General features: G+C 49.9%; 1 protein-coding gene across 4 annotated transcripts in view; it reads left to right on the top strand.

The window, feature by feature from the left end:
- The first annotated feature begins 793 nt into the window (after positions 1–793).
- The window catches only part of NRP2 (neuropilin 2), an 89,021-nt gene continuing 65,887 nt past the window's right edge, over positions 794–23,927 (top strand). For 2 of the 4 annotated variants that reach the window (XM_066189745.1, XM_066189744.1), the window contains exons 1-2: positions 794–1,179; positions 12,822–12,999. In XM_066189745.1, the coding sequence (XP_066045842.1) occupies positions 1,107–1,179; positions 12,822–12,999 (251 nt within the window). In that variant the 5' untranslated portion in view covers positions 794–1,106. The remainder of the gene's footprint in view (positions 1,180–12,821; positions 13,000–23,927) is intronic. The other 2 variants (XM_066189747.1, XM_066189746.1) reach the window with 1 other exon arrangement.

Here is a 23,927-nt window from a genome sequence, read left to right as displayed (position 1 = left end):
TTGCCAGATACCAGCTTTTAAGCCAGTTGTGGTCTGTGGATATAAGCAACAAGTAAACGCAAGGTGCCAGCAGTTCCAGCTTGGGTAGTGACTCCCCACCCTCACAGGGCAAAGGCGAACAAACTTTACGAGCACTGTTAGGATGACTATACGAACGCTGCTCTCGGCTTGTGTTTTTAAAGAGCATCTCGGAGCGAACGGGTTTGGAGCGCGGAAGCCAACTGTGGTGCAGTCCCGGAGGGGGTTTGCGTTTGTCCCTTGTGGCAGCCTTTGCACCGCAGCGCGGGTGCCAGGACCGAGGCAGCGTGTGCTTCCCGCGGCCGCTCCCCGCTCTGGCAGGCGGCTCTGGTCGACGCTCGGCGCTTCTGGGTCTCGGCCGGCAGCGGCGGAAGCCCACGAGCAGGGACAATCCTTGTCCTGATGCTCCCCCATCCGACAATTTCTGGGTGTCTCCCTTCGCACAGCCGACTCTTTTGCCGTTATTTCCATCGGGTTTGGTTCCCGCCTGCGCTGCGGGGCCGTCAGCGCCCGTGCGGGTCCGGCCGGCACCCGCGGCGCGGCAGCGCGGCCGGGACGCGCCCGGCTCCGCGGGGCCGCTCGGTGCCCCGCGCTGCCCCGGCCCCCGCGCTGCGGAGCGGCCGCGCTGCCCGCGGGCGGACGGGCGGGCGGGGCGGGGCGCGGAGGGCGGCGCGGTGCGCGGGCGCGGGGCGGTGCGCGGGCGGGCGGGGGGGCGCGGGGGGCGGCGCCGGCGCTCGGCGCTGACAGCCACATGCCGCCCTGCCTGAAAAGGCTGCGAGGCGCCGGCGGGGAGGGAGAGGAGGCGCAGACGGCGCCCCAGCCCGCACTACCGCCGCCGCGCCCCGGGGGATGCCGAGGCGCCGGCCCCGCGGGTCGCCCTAGGGGAGAGGCGCTCCGCCGGCACCGCCCGCCCCGCAGCCCCGGCGCGGGGAACGCCGCCGCCCCTCGCTGAGCCCCGCCGGAGCTGGTCGCGAGTGGGGCGCCCACACGGGGCGCGGCGCGCCCGGGGTAGGGAGGCGAAGCCCGGCCCCGCAGCCTCAGGTCTTGTGTTGTGGGTTTCGGGTTATTTTTATAATTTGTTCCGGAGGATGGATACGTTTTTTCTCGCCTGGGGATTTCTAGGGCTGTGCTTGCCCGGCTCTGGAGGCACGGCGGAGACAGGTAAGGCGCCCTCAGGGATGAGGGATGTCCCCGTCCGCCCAACTTTCGGGTTCCCGGGCGCGGTCCCGGTCTCACGCATAGATGCTTTGCGTGGGAATAAATTTAGGGAATGCATGAGCGATCGGCCGCGCCGCGCAGCTTTCGCAGCACGGGATTTGGAGCGGCTCATGGTGTGGCGGGGCGGGGATGGCGCACCCCCGGCAAGGAGCGCAGAGGTTGCCGCCGCGCGGCTCCCAACGCCCGGCGTGAAGGGGCGAGGGGATGGAGCCGCATTGGAAAGTTGTGTGCTGGTTTTTTGGGAGCTGCGGCCAAAGAAGGGGAAGCGGTAGGGACCAGCCACATGTCGGACACCCGCATCCGAATGTCCGCAGCCCCGCGCCAGTTGCAACCTCGGGAAACTTTACGTGAGAAATTAAAATCATCTGGCGGGAGCAGAGAGCCGGGGCTGTGCCGGGCTGGGAGCGGGCGAAGCTTAGCGGCGGCATCCTCAGGAAAGGCTGTCCGCGGTACGTGCGGGACCGGCACGCACTTTGCAAACGCTGGGCTGTCCCGGGACAAGGCGGGTTCATGGCAAGTTTTGGGACGCGAGTGTATTTTTCTGTTCCTCGCTGACGAGCTAGGCTGGACTGTTAGGAGGTGATGGGATGAAACCTGTCTTTGCGTTGCTTCGGCATGGGAACAGGAGTGGGGCAGGCTGAGGATGGGCCCTGTGCTCCCCGATCACTGGCTTTGAGTCTCGCTAGTGGGGGCAACAGGGTCCCGATCTGGAATAGTCTCTGAAGGAAAAAGAAACGCCATCCAGTGCTCTCTCGGGGCTCCTTCTGCCTGGCAGGACGGTAGTGCCAAGCCAGCAGCAGCTGCTGAGCTGTGGGTTTGCCTTCCTGTTAGTCGGGGCCTCGGGACATGGCCCAGGGCCCTGAGCTGCGGTCTGACCCGAGCAGCGTTAGATGATGGCAGAGTGCATTCTGCCTTCTCCTGCCCCGGAGCTGAGTGGCCTCCGGCTTCCCCTTGAAAATGGGATGTGAGAGAATCTCTGCTGCCTGGGAAAATCCCTCTCTGTTGCAGTGGGAAGCACAGATATTGCCGATAAACATTCAGCTGCCGGTTGGCATGCCCTCCTTCCTTACGCTTATAAAAGAAAGAAAGAAAAAAAAAATCCCATCTTTTGTTCAAGCAGGAAAACGAATAGGCACTTGATGGGGTGAAGAGAAAGGCAGTGTCCTGGGAGGCCCTTGCTGAGCGCAACAGTCTTTTCAGATGATCCCTGTTACAGAAGCAGTGTCTGATCTCCTGGAGTAGGTTTTGTGGTGTGGCAGATCGGGCTGTAACCTGAGGCTGGCTCGTGAGGGTGCATTGGGCAGTCTGGTTGTGATCCTTGTGGCCGCTGAGCCCGAGTGTGTGCCTGTGTCCACGCGTTCACCTCCTTCTCTCCTGGAGTGAGTTCGGCACCAGGACTGTTAACTAGGAAGAGGTCTGTGAGCAAACCGTGTCTCTCAGGCCATTCGGGCGCTGTAAGCAGTGTTTATTTGAATGCGGGGTTTTCCCGGCTAAGCAGAGCATCACATGGTGTTGGAACCAGCAAGGAAGTTGTCTCTCTGCGGCCGACACCAGCGGTGGTTTGCCGATATGATGATGTGTGGCTGCAAATCCGGTCAAATGACTTTATTGCCAGCAAAGCGAGCAAAGGTACGGGGTAATGGGATGCAAACCTCAATCAGGCTACACTCAGCTCCAGTAAATTAGCCAGCCTAGTAAGGGAAACATGCCAGAGGTAGATGGATTTATGTTTCAGTCTGGTGGATCTGAAAGCCTTCCCCCATTATGGAAGTCCCTCTTTAGATTCCCTAAGGGAGGTTAGTAGAGAGGGAAGACGTTTTTAATAGACAATAATATGATAATCCACATGGAAAAAAACCTCATGCAATATTTCTACAGTAAGAGATAAACAGTGCAGCTGCCAATTTGAATGTAGCCAAGCAAACCCTGAGATAACCATGGAGGAGAGTGGGTGGGAGACCTGTGAAGATAAATCTGAAGGTTGGATGGCTGTGTGTTTTTCATTTCCCCGTAAAAAGCAATGAAGTAAGAAAGTAACAGATTTGAGTGACCCAAGTACTGAGCCGTTCAGATGATGTTTATGCAGCTCTGAGCAAAGCTCACTCTGAAGCCTTCCGAATAGTTTACTTAAGAGCTATTATTTTTAGTAGTGACTTGGGAGATGTAGCAAGGTGGGGAGGGGGACCAAAACAAATTGCTGCCAAGCGAGCGCACGGCCACACATACAAACATGCACATGCACACACCCACACAGGCACTGAGTGTAGTGCCTTATGCCTGTGTGCTGTTAACTCAGCTCTTACTGGAAACAAAAGCTTTTTTAGACTAGAACTCAGATAGTTGTCAGAGCATCACTGAAAGCCACTGATACAAGCTCGGTGGGGGGGCTCTGACCCAGGTTAGGATGCTGCATTTTGTTTTCCTACTTTTACTGCTACAGAAAACCATGGTGTGTGGTGTCTGGAGTGACAGGCGTGCATATTGGTCCCAGAGGGCTCCATTGGAGGCGCTTCCCATCTCCCTGCCCTGCTCCTTTTGCCCCCCGCCGCCCCCATCCTCCTTCACAGTATCTTCTCTTCTCTGTGTTTGGTACCTTGTGTGTGGCTTTAGAAGGTTAAAATGAGAAAGTACCCCAGTTTGCTGGGCTGGAGAAGGCAGCACTTCCTCTCCCAGTAGGGGGGCGGGTTGGTTTCCTAGCAGAAACCTCCAGTGCTGCCAGGCACCAGGACGTGATGGCCTTGTACTGCAGATAGCTTGAGAGGAAAAAGCATCCTTCATGGGGTTTAGGAAGCTGTCAGGTTCAGATAAGGCTGGGATCCTATCCTGTGGGACCCCCAGTTGTATTAATAAGGAAAAATTAATTTTTAAGCACTGGGATTGCTGCCAAATTATATGACCTCTGACAGACCAGCTGTGCTAGGAAAATAAATTGTCTACATCTGAGACCCGTGATCCTATCTGAAATCGAAATAGAAGAAAAGTTGTCATTTAGCCACGGTGGTGGGGGCAGATTTCAGCAGCCTGAGAGCAAACTGGAAGCTGTTAAACTTGTTCTCCATTGTGTTGTGAAGTCACCGACACCGTGCCCCCCTGGGGTCTTGGGAATACAGTTGTCTAATCCGGGAAGTGCGGAAAGCTGATGTGCCTGCACACACCCAAGCCGGGGCTGATGGTGTCAGCACGGGGGTGGGGGCAGAAGTGGGGTGTGAGCATTTCCAGCTCCATCCTCACTCTGTAACAGCCCTTTGACACATTTCTAATTATAATACACACTCACAGACAAAGAGGTAGCTGGGCTATTTTCGAAATCCCTGTCTACACCCTGGTGGAAACCGCAATACTAGCAACAACATAAATCAGGCTGTTGCTAACAGTGTTGCACACGGCTTAGCGCTACAGTAGCATGGGTTTAATCACACTCAGAATCAAAGGGTCAGCCTGCTCCCTGCCTGAGCCAAAGCGCAATCTCAGAAGGCCAGATCCTGAGCCAGGCTTGATGCCTGTGCAGTGAAAAGACACAAACACAGACACGGAGGAGAGGTTTGTCAGCACGAGGTCAGCAGGCACGGGGCCAAATACTCGAAATCACCACTTGGATCTGTAACCCTTTCTATGTGCAGGCGGTGCCCCTGACTCAGGGAGGACAGCTAGAGTAATGCTAGGAGGCTGGGCCTCCAGCTACAGCCATGGTGAGTGACCTCTTCCCAAGCAGTTTGGGAAAAGGGGTACAAGCAACAGGTTGGTATGCAAAATAGCCTGAAGTATGACTTGCAGGGGTGGATAGCTGTAAGGACTTTCTGTCTGACTACTTCTTCCCTTCTCCTCATATTTGATGAGTCAGAGAAAATGGGCTCCGGAGATAAAGTATTGGGCTCCAGGTCTTTGAAACCTGCCCTCATTTCTTCCCGTGTATTTGAGACAAAGGCAAGACATCTGTCCAGCTGTTCTGGTGGGTCACCCGTAGCTATGAAGTGTTGTCTCTGTAGGGCTTGAATGCCTGCCCTTTTCTATGCCCCTTCTAGGAAGATGCTGTCCTTTTATTCTGCTTGCATTTTATTGAAAGGCTCCTTTGACACCCCCCCCCCCCTCCCCTTTTTAAAGGGATGCATGCAGAAAGAGGAAGAAGGAAAACGCCTTGTCCGTGTAGACACACATACACTTATCATCTCCCTGGTTCCTCCTCTGTCTTTACAGGCACAGAGATCTCTACCTTGCCTCTTACACACAGAGCCACGCCAGTCATGGGGGACTGCCTTGCTGCTGCCACGCATGCACACTTCTGCATCCATCCCTTGGCTGTGCCGTCCCTCACAAACCTAGAGCCCCTTGACAACTTTCACCCTCATGCACACCCCAAGCTCACTGCTGCTTTCCTCTCTTTCTGTTTGACTGCTGAATATGTGCTCAGCAGGTAACAATGTGTTTAAGACACTCACCAGAATGTGCAATAACTTTGACAGCGTGCTCAAATCCAGCTGCTGCTGAGCCTCACCACTAGCACCAAAGGCTAAAGCCACTACTGCTTGGCAGCGTGCGTGGGGGGACCTGCAGCAGGGCTCTCTCTGAGTGGCTCAGGAGTGGCTGCTTCCCTCCTGTCCCATCCATGGGGCTCTCAGCAGCCAAGGCACTGCATTGTGCTCTGAGGCTCCAACAGGGCCTCTGGGAGGGAGGGCCAAGCCAGGGGTGTTGTGAGATTGAGAGGCTCTGCCAGCTGCTGTGGGAAGAGACGGGGGTAAACTGCCACTGCCTGATGGGGAAAACAGGATTCAGTTTCAGAATGGACCCTGACAGATGAATTCAAAAGGTGTGAGGAAGCTGGGAGGGTGTGGGGGAAGATGAGAGATGAGATAAGCTTTTTTTTTCTTGTTGGGATTTTTGTAATAATACTACTAATTAGTATTTCAGAGGCATTGAACACCTTTCATCAAGCCTGAAGCTCTTTAGAGAGGAATCCTAGGGGAATGTTTTTTCCATGTGTACAACTAGAAATGTCTCTTGTCTCCGTGGCCCTTAAAAGAGTTCATTATTGACAGTATTAATGGGGGTGGCTCAGCAAATTTTCACCATCATATTTTTTCCTCATGTAGCCTATAGTAGGGTGGCAGGCTGCCATGCAGGAAGGTTCAAGCTTCCCCAAATCTGCAGTACTGGAGATTTTTACTCAGAAACTGCCTGACCTGCAACTTGAGGGTCTCCTAAAGCTGCCACCTATTCCTGGGAGATGGCAGTGTGTTTCCATGAGATTTCAAGCCCTTGGGTGCCTAACAGAGAGGCAGGCATGATTTCTCCAACTTCAAAATGCAGTTTTCTGCCTCCCTTGCCTTTGTGTGCACACACTTGCATGCTCTCCGGGATGATTACTGGAGCAGCGAGGAGTTGTAATTCCAGACCTGCAGATTACATTCACAGGCAAGCTGGGAGAATTGTGTGTACAAGTATCCATAGAAGGACTAACACTACTAGGTTGGTTACCCTATTGGAATTACATTTGCCTCTGATATAAGATGACAAATAATAAAGTTAGTGAAGGTGGATAAGCAGGATGTAGAATCTCATCAAAGGTATAAGAGAGGGGTTGGACAGGATGGACATTTAAAGGTCAAGGTTGTCACTGGCCCAAGTGGTACAAAGCGATGTCAGACCCTGTAAGGTGGCTATCCAGAGCCCCAGGGGTAGAAACAAGCTGAACTCCAGTGATTTCAAAGCAAATTACCTGGATTTGCATGCAGGATTTGGCCCTTTCATTTTCTATGGTGAAGCTTGAGTAGGTCTCCATTTCAAGGTTTCTATTTAATTCTTTTGTGGATTAACATGGGGGGAAAAGTGCGGGTATCAGAAGTCTCCTTCTCTCTCTCTCTCTTCCTCCCTCCAACATTCCCTTCTTATTTAAAAATAATTTGAAATGATCTCCTTTTGCAAAGGCTTACAGCTAAAATGTTCCATTTGCTGAGCTTTCCGGTGTTCCCCTTTCACTTCTGTCCAGTGCTATAAAATGAATATATTGCATCCCTTCCCAGTTGCCTTAGGAAGCAGTCAAATGGCTGCATTCCTCAACTGATGGATTGGCGCGCTCCTTTCTTGCTTAAGCCCAGACAGTGTTTTATGAGCTTGTCTCATGACAGACTTGAGACACTTTGAATTCAACAAAATCCTAGTTCAAATCACAAAAGCAGTCTTTAAATTCTACTTCGCTGTCTCTACTTTTAAATGAAATTTTAGTTAAACTGATAAGAGTCCTCAGTGAAATGTACGGGGACTCTCCCTGATTGCGTGAAATCTCAAGATGTGGATATGGGTAGTGCTCCGGAATGAAATGTGCATGTAAGAGCCTTGTGTTGTTTGGGTGTGTTTGTCCATTAATTTGTTCAGGAAGCCTTTGAAGCTTTATCTTGCAATCCAAAGCAAACACACTTCTGCTAAAATGATCTATGCTACTAGGGATAAAGCATCTAATCTTGTTAGCTTCCTCTGCACTATGTCTCTCTCTTTGGCCAATGGTTAAACTGTATGATTTAAGTCCGAGTGTTCATATTTGTGTTCCTGCCTCCTGCAAAAGTGCCAAGTGGTTGGGGGTGAGAGCTCCTGCCACATCAGCTGTGCCCAGCCAGGGTCAGAGCTTGGGGAATGAGGCAGGATGAGTGTTAATGGTAATGAATCCTTGGCAGATGAGAGATGTTTGTCTTCTCCATACCAGGGTTTGGAGTGCTTGGACACGCATGGACCTTGAAAAATTTGGATCTTTGAAGAGCTGTGTGACTAACAGAACTGGAACATGGGTTTCCTGCACAAAGGCTCGAGCCAAGTTCAGCAGCTCTGAGAGAAGTGGGTCATATATGCCAGTGCCTGTATTTTGCTGTGCCGTCAGGGGGTTGCAGGGCAAATCTCCTCTGCCCAGTGCTGAATCCTGGGACATGGAAATCTTCTGCAGTGGTTGAATGGGAGTGTGAAGTTGTGCTTGAAGTTGTGCTGGAGGACCTCATGCCAGAAAGGGAAGTGACAAGGCTAGGCAGTGCATCTGCCTGCTGTGGAACACCCACATCTCTCTCCCTTGCTCCTTGGCTGTCCTCAAAGGCTGCTCTTTTCAAGCAGCACAGACAGCGGTGCTGCTGCTGCTTATAAGGTATCCAGAACACCCTAATTTTTGTGTGTAGCCTTAAATGATATCCCAAAAGTAAACTGAACTCAGCAGATCAAAACACGTGGTAGTTTTGTGCTGGACACTACAAGCTCTGAGAGGCTGTAGTACGTATGTTTGTTGTGAAACTGGCCTCTCTGGTGATGATTATTTTTGTTACAGGCAGAGTTGGCTTTAGTTTCTGTGTGGAAGGTCCAACAATAACAGTGAGCCCTGCTCTCCTGGGGTGAGGGAAATCCAGAGGGGTTTAATCGGCAGGAAATTCAAGTAGGAGAATGCCCTGCTCCCAGCCTAAGGTTTCAGCATGTGCCTGATGAGCTGCAGAGCTGAAAAACCCCAAGTGTGGGTGAAGGTTCCTGGGGCCTGGCTGTTATTTTTGGGTCCTCTGAGTGACAATTGCTGGTTGTGGCCTGGGGGAGGCAGGAGGAGACTTTGTCAGCCTGGGTGTCTCCAGCAGGTCAGGGCAGAGAAAGAGGTGTCTGCCCCTTGTAAAGGGTGAGGAGCTCAGCTGCTGATACCCATCTCCATGGGAAACTCAGGAGTTGCACACTTAAAATGCAGCGTTTGCAGGATTTTGCACCTCATGACCTTCTCCAGGTCTTCTTTTCCCATCCCTGTGGCTTGGTTGTCATCCTCTAGTGTAGTTCCCCTGTTGGGGTGGCCCTACATGGAGGAAGTTGCAGGGATAATTTATGCGTTGGTGAGGGGGGTCTGCAGATTTCCCAACCTGACCATAGTCTACTCCAACACTGTCAGGGAGTACTGACCTCCCTAGCCTCCCTTGAGGAGCTCTGCTTCTCTCCTGTGGCCTTATTGTTGGCACAACACTCTACTGGCCCCTCTACCATGTGGACTGGCAGGGGCCCCAGCAGTTTGCTTTCAACACCTGCATTTTGCTTACTGAGCAACGGGATGTCCCAAGCACCTGGCAGACTTGGCTTGTACTTCAGAATTTAATTTTAATTTTAATAAGTGAATTCAGAGCTGGCAAAAGCTGCTGAAGCCCATTAACTATGGAACACGTCTTGCTTCCAACGCATACAGACTGAGCAGTAGCCATGCCACTAACCTTTTTTTTTCTTTCACATGGATGCAATGCATCAACTTGTAAGAATCCATATACATAGAAGCTTGAGCCTCTACTGTATACAAAGCAGGCCATATTTTATACAGAAAGACAGTGGTTGGCATGACTGCTGAGTCAAACCCTTTGCCCATCAGTGGACATGGTGATAGATTTTTGTGTTCTCATTGAAGGTGTTCACCTGCTAGATACCTGTGAGTCAAAAGAGAAAAAGCCCAACAGAACAATTAGAGAGATGTTACAGTAATTTTGCCTCTTCAGATAACTCTTAAGAAGCCTCAAGTTCCTGGTATGCTATTGCCCACCATGTGGGCAAGACAGTGCTGTACTGAAGTAGCCCCCTTCATTTCTGTGGACCTTCTTGAGTAGGAATGAATGAGAGGAAAAATACATAAAGACATTGGTAAGCTTTCCTGCAGGTGGGAGACTTTCATTGCTCCAGGAAGATGGTGACATTTCCAGGAACACCTGAGTTGTTCACTTAGGGAATTCACCCGCTTGTCCTGTTTTGGTGGAGAGACCTCAGTTGTAGAGAACTGGGCTCCAGCCCCTCTCACTCAGGCTGTTCTCACTGAAACCAACAGTCCAATCTGGGCACCAAGCTGACGTGAAATTAGGATCAAGCCTAGGGTTTTCCTTAGCTCGGTCCCACAGAACTGTGATGTGGCTTTGCAGGGCAAGGGAGAAGTTTCAAGGTCAGGGTAGAACTGTGTTTCTGCTCCTGAGTTCATTTGTTGGGGAAGTGCTGGAGCAAGCTGGAGGCTGACACCTCTGCTCACATGACAGTTCCCCTCCAACTGGTGGAGTTGCAGGGGCTCACAGGGTGTTCACGGTATCCGGCATGAGTAAGGGGCTAGCAACTTCTGAGTGGTGGGTGATGTTGGTGGTATCAGCCTAGCGGGTAGCATGTGTGTGAAAGCTGGAGAGACGGGGAGGGAATCACGAGGTGTGGAAGGATTGACTGTATTTTCATTGTTTCGAGGCTTCGCCCTTTCCAAGAAAAATAATCTACAGCTTGAATATTTTTCTTTGCTGGAGGGGGTGGACATGTGTGCAAACGAGGTGTGAATTTTTATGAGAAGGTGTGAAAGTGCGTACATGAGTGAAGCGTGAATTACACGTCTATTTGTACATTGATGTCAACAAGTCCGTGAATTTCTTCTTTCCACGTGAATGTCTCTTTCTCTCCCTCCCTCCAAACCCACATAAACACATGTGTGGGCAAATATGCCTTCCTGAGAGAAGATATTTGTGCAAGAATGTAGGTTTGTAAATGTTTGTGTGTTGAGCAATCTCTCCTGTAGAACAAAACCAGATGTTTTTCGGTATTCTCAGTTCTTCATGGCAGTGCTGCATTTTTTTCCCCTCATATTTTTCAGGATACTTACAGGATTATTTTAAGAAAAAGGGAAGGCTGCAGATCTGCCTTTGGGTGTGTGCGAAAAAATTTATTTTGAAGAATGAATGTGTTAGAGGGCATGAAAAACATGGGGAAAGAGGAGTGTTTTTTTTGTGGCAAAGGAAGCCTTGCTGGTCCATGAAGGGCCCTCCTGTTGCCCTTGTTTTTGCACAGGACACGTGCGTTTTCTGCAGGCAGCGTGCAGGCAGCAGGTTGTTTATTCAAAGTGCTTTTTTTCCAGAAAGGATTACTGCTGAGGGGACCTGCCTGACTCCTGCTGCTCGCCTTGGCTCTGGCCAGAGGGCAGTTGGAACGTGGGCTGGGACATCCCTCCCAAGAGCTGGTTGGCTTGTGACAGCCTGGCAGGGGACACCCCTGGGACCTGGCAAACCCTATGGCAGAGGAACAGAGCCAGACCCACAGCATGGGGCTGAGGCCACACAATCTGCACTGCTTTGCTTCTCCTGGGTGGTCCTGGGGCTTTGCAGTGAGTGCTGCTGTGGAGGGAGAAGAACATCCCTCAGGGCCAAGGCAGTGGGGAACACTGTGGAACACACCCTTCACTCGTGGAGCTGCTGGGATGTGTGGTTACCCTCCTATATCAAGAGTGATGCTTCTCTGTGTCTTGGCTCCCTTGGGGATGTGGGATATGCTGCAGCCTCCATCTCAGGGCGTGCACACATGAGCCTTGGGAAAACCCACTCGCACCCTCCTCTGTGTCCGGGGTCCTCCAGGGCTGTGAGGATAACCTGACAGTGGGGACATCCCATGAGAGTTTGCATCCCACATTGTACCCCAGTGCTTATTGTCAGGGAGGAGGATGTTCCACAGTGTGGGATCAGGGTCACCCCATATGCCTGCTGCCTGCCCTATGGAGGGACTTAGAGTTTTGTTGGGTTTTGCCCATTTTGGTGGGTTTTGTGTGTTTTGCTGGATATGAAGAGGCAATGCTGTCTTCAGGGGACAGCTGCTGCAGCCTGTGGGCTTGGGTGCTGATACAAGGGGGTGGCAGGGGAGTCGGGGAAGCAGGACACACGGTGGGGGCCCCATGGAGAAAGGACTTTGGGATTTGTAGTGCATTATCAAGTGACCCCGTGATGCAGATTTTCCTCCCAGCAAGTAATGCAATAATAAATTTGATTTGCAGCATTCATGAGATTAAATGTTTTTTTTGATTACGAAATCACCCTCTAGGGCCTGTTCTAGCCCAAAGCTGAGAGAGCTTCCTCTGCTTACCACGCAGCCATTGCCAGCCATTTGTGGGCTAGTCCCACAAAACCACCGCTGCTGATTATCTGTGTCTGCAGCTCCAGTGGATGGGTTAGCTTGCAAGTCTGCTGAGACATATTTGGTGGGGCAGGCAGGCTGGCTGGGTAGGGAGAGCACGGAAAACAGAGAATGGGTTTCATGGGTCTGCCAGCTGGGTCTGGGAAGGACAGGTACTGTCCTTAGCTCTGCTACACAGTGTGTGTGGGCCTGGGCTCACCAGCATCCGTGACATGCCTCAGTTTCCCTCCCTGGAAACAGCACAGCAGCTGGATTGAATCTGTAGTGTCCAAATTCTGGTGTCTCCTGAGGCAGCTGTGGGAGACTGACACAGAGCAACTTGCAAAGGAGGCAAAAGAAGGGATAAAATGACGCAGCTCCAGATGATCTGATATCAATCTGTCTCTTACTTTATGGCTCTGTAATTGCCTTGGCAAGAGTATTCATTTCTCTTTTCTGGTCTGTGTGAAATGTGGTATGTAAGTGTGGCAGGAGGTGGAGGGGAAGGGAGTATGTTTGTTCTGCAGAATAATTCTCCTTGCCCAGAGATTAATATCAATATTAAAGTACCAAAGGGATGTCAATGGCCTGGAGAATGGTGTTTATCAGGCCACCCCTATCAGTGGCCCAGAGAGACCTGCTGTGCACACCTGATGCCCAGAACGTGTTTCAGTGCCTTGTTCCCTTCTGTGTCTCTGCAGCTCAGCCATGCGGGGGTCGCCTGAACTCCAAGGATGCCGGGTACATCACCTCGCCAGGGTACCCCAACGACTACCCCTCCCACCAGAACTGTGAATGGGTCATCTACGCCCCTGAATCCAACCAGAAGATTATCCTCAACTTCAACCCTCACTTCGAAATAGAAAAACATGACTGCAAGTAAGAGCCTTCCTCTTCCTCTCTAGTACATAGTTACCTCCTCTTCCTGCTTTTGCCTAGTGGTATGGGTCTTGTACTTCCTTCCACTTGTAATCAAGCATCACCCTGAGCCCCCACGGTGCTGCGTCTCCTTGCCTTTAAGGAGCAAGTGTTGCCTGCGAGATTGTAAGATGCTGCTTTGGACACATAGGATGAGCCTACTCTGAGCAATGAACCTCTAGTTCTTTACTTGGCCTGATACCACCTGAAAGCAAGACCCAACTGGCTTTCAACCTGAGCTTGACTTTGGTTAAAAGGCCACTTGTTTTTCTGTGTCAAGGTAGCCTCACTGTTCTTTTAAACCATGCTGGGAGAGCAGAGCAATTTCCTGATGTGTAACTAGGCAGAGGTAAGGCAGAGAGCCCTGTGGCTCCAGACAGAGATTCGAGCCGTGTCAGGCTGGAGGCGTGGTGATCTGAGCTCTTCGGGCTGGATCTGACTTCCCATAGTACTTCTTCTGCTATGTTTGGTAAACTTGGGGGAAGGGTGGTTTTGTTTGCTTGTTTGTTTCCCTTTTTCTTCTAAGAAAGGATCCAGAAACAATTAACAACTAGTGAAGAATAATTAATGGCATCAAAGAGTGACATAAAAGACTGAGTTATTAACATGGTCTCAGCAGACATATAAACCTGTGGGTTTCATCTGGAATCCATAGCCAGCTATAGGGATGCCTGAGTGTGAAGGAGCTTAGGGTCTCCTAAAACAGGCCTGACATAGCAGTCCTGCTAGCTACACTGGTCCTGTTGATTAAAAGGGGGTTGCATAGGGAGAGGGAAATTCTGTTTGTAAAAAAAGGACAAAGGAACAAGGGAAGCATTTATGGGGTTGCAGAATCAGTCCTGTGGAGAACAAAGAATTCAGCATGGGTTTGATGATGTACTGAAGGTTATGAAGTGCAGAGCTGGATCCTCAGCTATCATAAATCAGCATAGCTTCTCTAACTCTAATGAAGGTGTGCTGATTGATGTCATTGGGGATCTTGTCACCCCCTACAGATAAAGCCTGGGCTAATAAGGCTTTGAACACCATGAACTCTCCCTGAAGTCACTGTGTGTGCAAGGTGTTTAGCGCTTTGCAGGATCAGGCCTGTGTATAAAGAAGGCAGAAGGTACAGAAAAGCTTAACATGGGCATAGACGAACACAACAAGGCCTTGCAGTGGATGTGAGAATGATAGTTGCTATCAGATTTTATTGTTGCTTGCATAGGCTGAACTGCACATCCTCCTCCTAGCTAATGCAGTTGCCCCAAATTCACAGTAATAAAAGCTGTATAGGCCCTTATTTGCAGTCTGAAGAGTACGCCATATGTGTTGGTCAGGACAGTTGTGTGCAGGGCAGGGATCAAACTGGGCAGGAGAGACTCCAGCTTCTGTCTCTTCAAGCTCTCAGGCAAGCAAAAGTAGGTTGGTCTGAGAGCCAGAAATCCCCAGGGGCACCAGGCTTTTCCTCCACCTGTAGGAAGATGTCAGTTGTAGCTCTGAGCATCTTGTGCAACTTTTGCCACGTTTTGCTGCCTGTGAGACAGCGTTGTCTGGTCCCAAGGTGCAGGTCGTGTGTGCACCCCCTGAGCACTGAGGGTGTTGGTTATCCCTTTGCTGCTTTCTGAGTTACTGTGGCAATCTTCTGAGTGGCTGCTGTGTGGTCTCACCATTTCCCTTTCTGCAGGAACGTGCACAAGGGAGCCTTTCTTAATGTGGAACATGATTTATCCACTGTGCAATTGAGCTTCTGCTGGCCACAGCTGTGAGCTGAGAGCCAAGCTGACTTAGGGTGCCTGCTCCCTCAAGCCAGCACTGAATAGGAGTGGGTTTGAAAGAGCTTAATGGACAGTGCTTGATAGGAAGCATAACAGAACAGTGAAAAGAGTGCATGATAAACATGGCCTGAAAGAAATGGATAGGAGTGTGATTTTTTTTTTAAGTGACCAACCAAAAGGAGGGAAATATGGACACTGTGTAAAACTTGAGCATTAATGCTTAGATAACATTACAATACATTTATAATAGGTGACCATCTAGTGGTAAAGCTCATCTGAGTGTCAGAGGGTTTTTTATGAAGAAGAAAAGACCTCATTGTATCTGCAGGTGTGAACCTTAACAGGAGCAGGAGATCAGCATCAAAGACAGTCTCAGGGCAGAGCCCTCCTTTTGACATCTCATCATTAATATAGAGCACGTTCACATCAAGGTGACAGGCAGATGGACTCCATGGAGGCACTCAATCTCTGGGCAGACAAGGTTCCCTGCTCTGGTGTGGCTACCTGGCAGCTATTGAAGCAACAGTGGGGCCAGTCTGTGCTTCCAGCTGCCAGAGGTAAACACCATAACCTCTTCCTCTGTTGCTTCTTCTTTCAACATGTCATTTTACCTTATTAGGCTAAAGTTTCTCCCTCATAAAGCATAACATTTACATTCCTAAAACCCATTCGAAAGCCTACAAAAATGTCTCTAAGAGTCTTTTCAGTTTTACTGTGTCGCATCTGGCCTTCCTTGTATCTGCTTTAGCTTTCCCTTTGGGACAGGAGACACTTCCTCCTGTGTTTTGTACGGTGCCTGGCACCCTGGGGACCTCTGAGGAAAGGTCAGTGAATTCCCCTCGGCCAGCAGCTGGCTGGGAGGGACCTACAAACCTGGTGTTGCCTAGATGGGAGAGCAAGAGCTGGCTGCAGAGAACAGCTTTGGCAGCCTGGAAGGTGGAAGCATCGGCCAGGGATGAACACCCAAGGTGGCAGCCAGAGGTGGCTGCTCAGTGCTGCTTGTTGCTATTGTTTTCTGCAGGCACATCTGGGCTTTTATTTTTCAGCTGTGTCCAGCTGCATTAGGAAGTAACTGCACTCTATCACCACCATCATGAAAGGAATAATTTGGTATAATTGAAGCCCCAGAACCTCTCTCTTTGAGTGCTGTATCTGTGCTCCAAGGAAGTGTCTTGCTTTGGGAGCACGTAGGTTAAGAAAAGTGGCCTCCTCCTGCTGTTGTGGCTGTTGTGCACCAGCAGGGATCCCTGTGGCAGGGAGGGTGGGCATGCTGTGACAGGGAGTACGGCCCCGGGCCTTTGTTCATGCTGTCCTGCAGCTGTGGGGCCACAGCAGTAATGACAGAGCCAAAAGGGAAGTTTGATGCTCTGATAAAAGGTCTGCCAAGCTATTTGGAAATGATCATGCTAGTGCCTGGCTGTTTTTTCTTCCCCTCTGTGCTGCGAGTGCAGCTGTAGCTCAGGTACTGCACCCCACGTAATTGGTATCTGTGCAATGAACAGGGAAGTGGCATCCAGCGGAAAAGAGCAGGCTGCTGCTGTGGTGAAATGCTTCCACTTCTGTGTGGCATGGGGGTTGCTGGGCAGTTTTGTGCATGCTGGGATTTATTTGGGATCATAGGAGTGACCTGAACCATTTGCAACAGGTGGGCAACAGACGCAGCTATCCCCCAGCTTTTGCAGTCATGTAGCTGAGCTGTCCACTCCTTCTTAATTGCCATTTTGCTGTTCTGTCTGTTCTGCTTGCTTGGAAAATCCAAATACAAAACCTCAGCTATGCGTGAGTCATTGCATTTATGACCAACCACCTTTTCTGTTTGTGCCACCCTCCCACTGCTGGAATTCTCTTTGGACCACTAAAAGCTCCCTCCTGCGTTTGGCTACTGACTCTGCCACCCCCAGCCACATTACTCAGCCGAGCTGCCCGAGGATTAGGCTGGGCAGTGCACATGCAGCAGAGGCACACTCCCTCCAGGCTGCAGTGGACGTGCTCATTCTTCCTCTGCCAGCAGAAGGCCTTCCAGCTGACTCATAACATCTGCTCCAGAGGAACAGTGTTTTTAAAAAGCCCAACTGGTAGTCAGACCATGCCCAGGGGATTTTTCTGCAGCCATTTCCAGCACATGCTGTGACTGGTTTGCAGTCGGTGGGATCCCTGCCTGGGAAGGAGCTGGGGACCACTGCCGTGGCTCGCAGCCCCCTCTGGTGGCACATGCCAAATGCTGGCGAAGGTTTCTGGAGAGGGGCCAGGGATTCCCAAAATAGGCTGGAGGTGGCAAATTGGAAATGGAGCTGCAGTCAGGCTCTTCCTTTTGACTTTGGGTCCCACTGCCAAGCCCAGAAGATTTCAAGAAACAGGAACTGGTGCCACTATCATAAGGAAATTTATGCAGTGGTCACTGTGACCCCCTAAATGCCATAGTGGTGCCAAGAGAGTTGAATCAAGCACAGGATCCTGATGTGTGCTGGATACAGGGCAGGCATGGCAGGAGGAGACACGTCTGCTCCCACCCTGAAGGGCAGAGGGAACCAAGATTTGGCCAGAGAGACAGCACGCTCCTAGTGCCCCTCTCACAGAGCACTGCTGGCCAGGAGACACTGGCAGCAACATGCTGGTGTTCCCATGCCACAGCACAAAGGGTGAGACATGCAGCTTGAAGGCCTCTTATGGAAGCATGGCCAGCTCCTGAGCCTCCAAAAAGCTAGGCACTGGAACCAAACAGCTCTGAATTTTTCCTAGAGAGCCACAGACACTGGCTCAAATTCCTCTGAGCTGAGGTGGCAGGGAGAGCTGCATCCAGACCCAGAACCCACAGCCAGCCAGGCAGCTGGGGGCTGCAGCATTCAGCCTGCCTCTCTTGCCATCTCCTTCAAACAAGAGCGTAATATTGTGAGAAGCCATCCTTCCATCAGTGAAGGTTAAGAGTAGACAAGGCAGCAATCATGGACAGATAATTAGTAAATGCTTTGAAAAGTATGCATAATTAGCTTATTAGTAAACATTTTAGAAACAATGCAGTTCGTCTTGTGATTGGCAAAATGCTTAGAAAGGAGAAATACATTTGGAGCACTAGAGGATGCCAGGGGTTGGAGGGGCTCTTCGCTAGGATGTAAGGGAAAGCGTAGCTGCGTCTCCTGAAGCACTGGGGGAGTCAAGCTTTAACTTTGCAGTGAGGGGAAGGCAAAGATGAGATGTTAAGGAAAGCATTTGCTTGCTCATACATTTGTGGCATGGGTAGCCAGAAGCAACATTTCTAACGTACAGGAAATAATTCAGTCTGGGTAACATGACACTGCAGCTCAACTTGTCTTCAAATGAGCTTCTACTGTTTTCTAACTCCATCCAGCATCCGCTGTATGGTTCATAATTCCCATCAAGCCCAGCTCATCTTCCAAAATGGAACATCAGTGAATGGGTTAGCTGTGACAGTGAGTTAACAGCTCGAGGTTGTTGACATCCTTCTTTTCTGCTTCCCATCTCTGTTTGCTCTGTGGCTGTACTTCTCTAAGCCCCAGAGCTCCACAGAAGGTGCTGGCCCCAAATACACTCTTGTGGGGTCTCCTATGACCTGCCAGCTCACTGACATCCGGTGCATAGGAGTCAGATCTCGTTTTGCACCTTGTTTCCTGTTGGTATGATGACAAATTGAGAGCCAGCTGGTGACACTGGGAACAATAGGATTAGAGACAGAGACCTCTCCCCCTCCTTCCTGCTGTTGAGGAGGAACTGGTAGTGGTGGTGGTGTACTCGCTTCTTAGTCAGCCTCTCTGTCCGGCAAGGGAAGGAACAGGACCTCACAGCATCTGGAGTGGGAGCAAGCACAGGGCTGGCTGTGGTGATTCCTGATTAAGTGGGTTCAGAATTCAGCTAAAAGTGTCAGAAACCTGTGCCTTTTTTGAGCAAACACTTTAAGCTATACTCCAGATCTAAATCCTTTGCATCTTTGCAGACCCTGCTCAGTGCAGATGCCATAGGATAGAAGTAGAGCAATACCACTGGGATGCCTGATAACCACAGTGTTGAGGTGCTCTTGCTTTCAGCAGAGCCTGAGGCCCTTGACTATCTTTGCAACAGTGCTCCTGCCCACAATGTGACACCAGGTGACACCCTTCACAGAGCCTCATCCCAAACAGGTCTCAGGAACCTAAATAAATGTCTGTGGGACTATGAGTCTTGGTCACTTTTTTTGTGTTGTACAGTGGGCTTAGCAATGCTCTTCTACATCATGGGTTTGTTGTCTGGACGCAGGAGTTAGAAGGTTTAGTGAATGTAAGGGGAGTGCTAGAATGATATCTTAAAAATTATCCTGTTTTGTTTTATTAAGGAGTAGATGCAAAGCCCTGTAAAAGAAACAAGAGATTTTACCTTGATTTACATAGGAGCTAGTTTAGCCTTTTAATGAGCAACTGTTTGACTTAGCTACTTGCAGCCTTTGTAATGGACATAATCCCTATTGTCAGGCTGTAACAGGGGACTGGCAGACTCCCCAGAAAATATCATTTCTGGGAGTTGTGAGATTTGCGTTCTTCCCCTTCCCTGCTATTGATTCACTGTTCCTGCCTTGGTGAATCACTTAAAATTCCCTGTGTTATAAAGAAAAGAAGATCTGGGCATCTGCAGGCATAAAACCCAGTCTAGATAGCAACAGTGCAAAGCACACTCCCCTCCGAAGGCTGCTGAGCAGCAGCATCACACAGGAGCAGGTCAGAGTGCAGAAGAAGGCAACCAGTTCGTTCTCAGTCTTTTCTGGCTGGGTGTGAATTCTGCAATTAAATATGAATGCAAAATAAAAAGAACAGACTGCAAAGAGCAGACTGAAAAACAGAAGAAATTTGTGGTTGCTTTTGGCCAGGACTCAGCATAGAACATATTTGAAGGAGTTGGGGGAGGTTAGGTTTTAGTCTGAGGCAAGTTCTCAGTTTCCTTTAAATCAAGCGGCTGCACACCACCGTTGAATGGCAATGTAATAATATGTTGCAAACCACAGTCTGGTGATCCTGGAATTCCTTATAAGTTAATAGTAGTCACGGTCCACTAATCACAGCTAGGATGGTTTAAGCAACTGTCTTTGACACATCAGTTCGAGCACACCACAGAAAGCCTTCCTCATGCTGGCTTAGTCAGTAGATCATTAGAAAGAGTGAATAACCTAGGGTTTTTCTGTTGGTTTCTTACCCCACCCCACTGCTAATCCTAAGGAGTTCTTGAGATCTACATGCAGCCTTAGCGAGCAATCACAGTACAGTAGTATGGTGTGATTTTGAAGTAACACTGGGTCAGACATGGAGATATTGTTTAATGAATTCCTAGAAGCAGAGCCTGAAGCAGTGGGGTCTGACAGCAGAAATCCTCTGCCAAAGACTTCGTTCTGTTACAAATGGCACAGAAACTAGCAGGGTGGCTGCTCGTGTTATGTGACGGCCCCCACCTTCTTGCAGCAGTACAGAAGACACTGTGTGAGGAATCTTTTGAGGTGGAGTTCTGCTTTCCTGAGAGAGGCAGTACTATTCCCCTGTGGTGGGAGAGCCCCTGTTCTCAGCCCCGTGCCTGCCGGGGCCATGCTGCATGCAGGGTGTTTGCATGGGAAGTGCTCCACGTGTTAGAAACCTCCAGGGAAACCTCAGAGCTCGGGTTGTTGATGGATGTCCAACAAGGAGAAGTGCCCTCCCCCCCGCCCCGTATCCCCTCTCCACCAGCAGCACGAGAGTTTGAGGCATGTGCTCAGCTTCCTTCCTCTTCTGTGAGTGTTGGTATGAGGTTTCATTTACATTGTTATTTTGCAGTGAGAAGGAAGGTGTAATGAGTGTCTCTTTGGTAATACTGATGTTTGGCTGTTAATCATGGGCGGGAACAAGGTCTGGGATCTCCATCAGCAGAGGGGACTGACTCACCATTGATCTAAGTCCACTGCATCCTGTTGAAGTTTTTTGACCCATTTGATTTCTTAGGTTTTCTTTTGTGAAAACCCTCTGATTTTTCTGCCGTTCAGGAGCAAAACATCTCTCTGTCTTTAAATATGGCAGATGGGGATTTCTTCAGATGTCCAACAACTCAATTGAAGGAGACCTTAGGAGACCTCTCCCCTTCCCTGTCCCCCTTCTCAGCCTGTCTTTTCATCTGCAATCTGGAGATGTAAGGGCTATAGTAATAGAGTGTCAGAGGAAGTAATTGATTCATCACACGCCGAGAGAGGAGTCTGTTGCCTTCAGTGTCAATGGAGCTGAACCACAGCCTGGAAGGGTGAGGGAGGCTTGTAAACACTCCATGGCTGAGCTGGCAGGACAAAGCAGACGCACTGCCATGGCTGAACGGGAGGGCGACACAAAGGGTTGCTTGAAAAAAAATCTTTCTGAACAAAGCAGTGGCAGGGTCCTTGTTTGTGGGACAAACAGGGACAGTCCCATCCCCCTGCTCCCAGAGCACATTGGGGAGAAAAAGTACCAACCAGCCGCATGCTGCATGCCATTCCCTTGTCCCTGCCTCCCTCTTCTGTCTTGATGTGGCTGCCTCTCTGACCTGCTGTCCTGGGCTGGGCTGAGATCACCTCAGGGGTACCAACCAGCCCCTGCCAACAGCTAATTCCTCCCACACCCCCAGATAGTCACTGCTGTCAAAGAGAGCCCTGTGAGAGATCACTGCTGCTGCCAATGCACAGCAAGGTGTGGCACGTGCATGGCACAGCACTCACCCTCACTCAGGCATTGACTGTGCTTAGACTTGACGCCGTTTGATTCAGGTGGCTACTGAGCTGCAAGTGCCCATATTGGGAGGGGAGAAGGGGGTAGGAGATGCTGTGCTATGCGGTAAGCAGGGAGGGATCAGGCAGGTTTGGTGCACTGTTAGCCCCAGAAATAACTCTTACTACAAGCTGGCACAGCCAAATTGTGGGAATGCCCAAATAGCGGAGGCTGCAGGCCAGTCTTGGCAGCAAAGCTTACTCACTTGTGCCTCAGCTGAGGCAGGATCTGGGCTGTGAACAGGCTGTGTCTGAGAAAATGCAGGGTCAAAAAGTCATCCTATGGTGGGCCAGTCCCAGGGTGACCATCCATCATTAATGAGGGATGTAGACAGCCAGGAGGGTAAGGGTGGGCTGGTCAGGGCTCTGCTCTTACAACTGCCTTTATACAATTGGTGCTTAACGAGGTGTTTATTTCAGTTTTGTGCTGAAAAAAAGCCAGTGCAAATGAGTGATAGTGGAAAGCCCAGCTACCAAGCTCTGATCCCCATCTGATCCCAGTTTTTACTCTTTCCTTTTACTTTTCCCTTCGTGTTGTGTCTAAGGACATGACTGATACTGCACCAGCAAGGTGTGATGGGACATCACTTGCTCCTCTGGGAATAGGACTGGCATAGTAGGCCATGTGAGAGTTCCCTAATCCTCATCAGCACCCGAGAACTTGGACAGCCTGACCTAAGCTCGCCTCCACCTATTGCCTGGGCTGTCAGTTGCTGGATCCCATCAGAAAAGGGAAATCTATACCCCCACTGCAAAGAGATCAAAGTGAGCATTTGCCCTTGCCTTCTGCCTACTCCGCTGCTTTTTGGCAGTAAATTTTCCTTTTGTGGTTGTTATCTTTTATTATATTTATTTTTTCTTTCTGTTAGTGATCAAGTGCCTGTGAGTGGTGACAAGTAAAATGACATAGAAACCAAAGTCTAATTTTTTCCACAGATGGATTGTAGCAGAAGGAGAAAAGTGCAAATGCATTTTCTCAAGTGTCCTGCGTTTTGGGGTATGAAAGGGTTGTGAGTTGCTTCAGTTCCCTTAGAGCAGCAACAGAAGGCAGAATGCCATGGAAAGGGGGCTTATTCTGAACATGCTTTATGTATTTTATTCCTGAATTCACCATGATTCTCCCCCCACCAATGCACACCACAGACATCTTGCAACAAAAGACCCCTGTAGCTAAAAATGGAAGAGTGAGGAATTTATAGAGACAGAAATAAAATTAAACAGCCATGTGCAACTCCAGAACAACAGCCTGCAGAAAACCCCCGAAGTGCACATTAGCACATCTCTTTTCTTATGTAACGGTCGGCTTTCCAGACATGCCCCAGATGAGAGCACTTCTCCACTCTCCAATGCGCCTTTCTGCAGAGATCTGGCAACACAGCTTGAGGGAGGCAGCCTGGGGATGAACGGCAAAGCGCAGGGAAGCCTTTGCTCTCCTGTCTCAGGGGAGGGCAGCAGCATGCTAGGAGCCGAAATTCCCTCCTGAATCAGAACTTGCCTCAGGAGCACTTTGCAGTTATGTTTTATTCCTCCCTTTGCACGAAGTATTTTGGCTACCTTCCCCACCCCCTTATAAGTTAGCAGTAACTGCTGGAAGCCTCTTCCCACCAACAGTGCTTATAAGAGGGTGGAAAATATCAAAGCAAAGAGTAGAAATAGAGGGTCCTTATAGTTTCCATTTTTTGTCTTCAAGACAGTTTTGAAGAAGTTTTCCAATCTAATAGGGTTATTTTCTCTCCTTTTTTTTTTTTTTTTTCCCTTTAACTGGATAGCTAGTTTTGGTGGTTTTTTTCAGTTCTCAGAAATTCTGGTCAGATTTTTTGAGGAGATAAGAAAATAATCCAAAGCACCGTAGAATGATTACAAACCCCCACAATACCGCGATTACACAAGACGTAATTGGATACAACAAATTTAAAACAAACTTCCGAGAAATCCTAAGCATTTTTGCCTGTGCCATCACCCCCCACTCCCCCACACCAGCTGAGCTCTCCCCCTGCTGCCATTGGATTTTTGTCATTTTAGTCACTCAAATCCAGTGAAATCCCTTCAGATTCAGAGCAATTATAGCCCATTTCTCTCTGTTGTTGCCAGAGTCAGTTATTTCCATAAGGGCAAAACAAGGGCAAGCTCTGTGAGCGTGTTTTGCCTCAGCATTGGCAAAAATGGCCCCAAAAGGTTCAGACTGAGATCAGATTCATCTCTGCATTGTTCAGACACCCAAAGCCCCGGTCTAGTCAGTAAGAGTGATTTAAAGTACTTCTGTTGTCAGTGCAGAAGAACGATTAATCCCATCCCAAGCTGGGTGAGAGAAATCTGCTTCCACGGAGAGCAGAGGACGTTTAGCTGGCTAAACCTAGATGTGGTACAGGCTTTTTAGTTCTGTGCACAAATCCATA

The sequence above is a fragment of the Chamaea fasciata genome, unplaced genomic scaffold, assembly GCF_029207755.1.
Source record: "Chamaea fasciata isolate MVZ Bird 193981 ecotype frontalis unplaced genomic scaffold, bChaFas1.0.hap1 SCAF_8, whole genome shotgun sequence".
NCBI lineage: Eukaryota > Metazoa > Chordata > Aves > Passeriformes > Sylviidae > Chamaea > Chamaea fasciata.
This window is presented reverse-complemented; position numbering and strand designations above follow the sequence as displayed.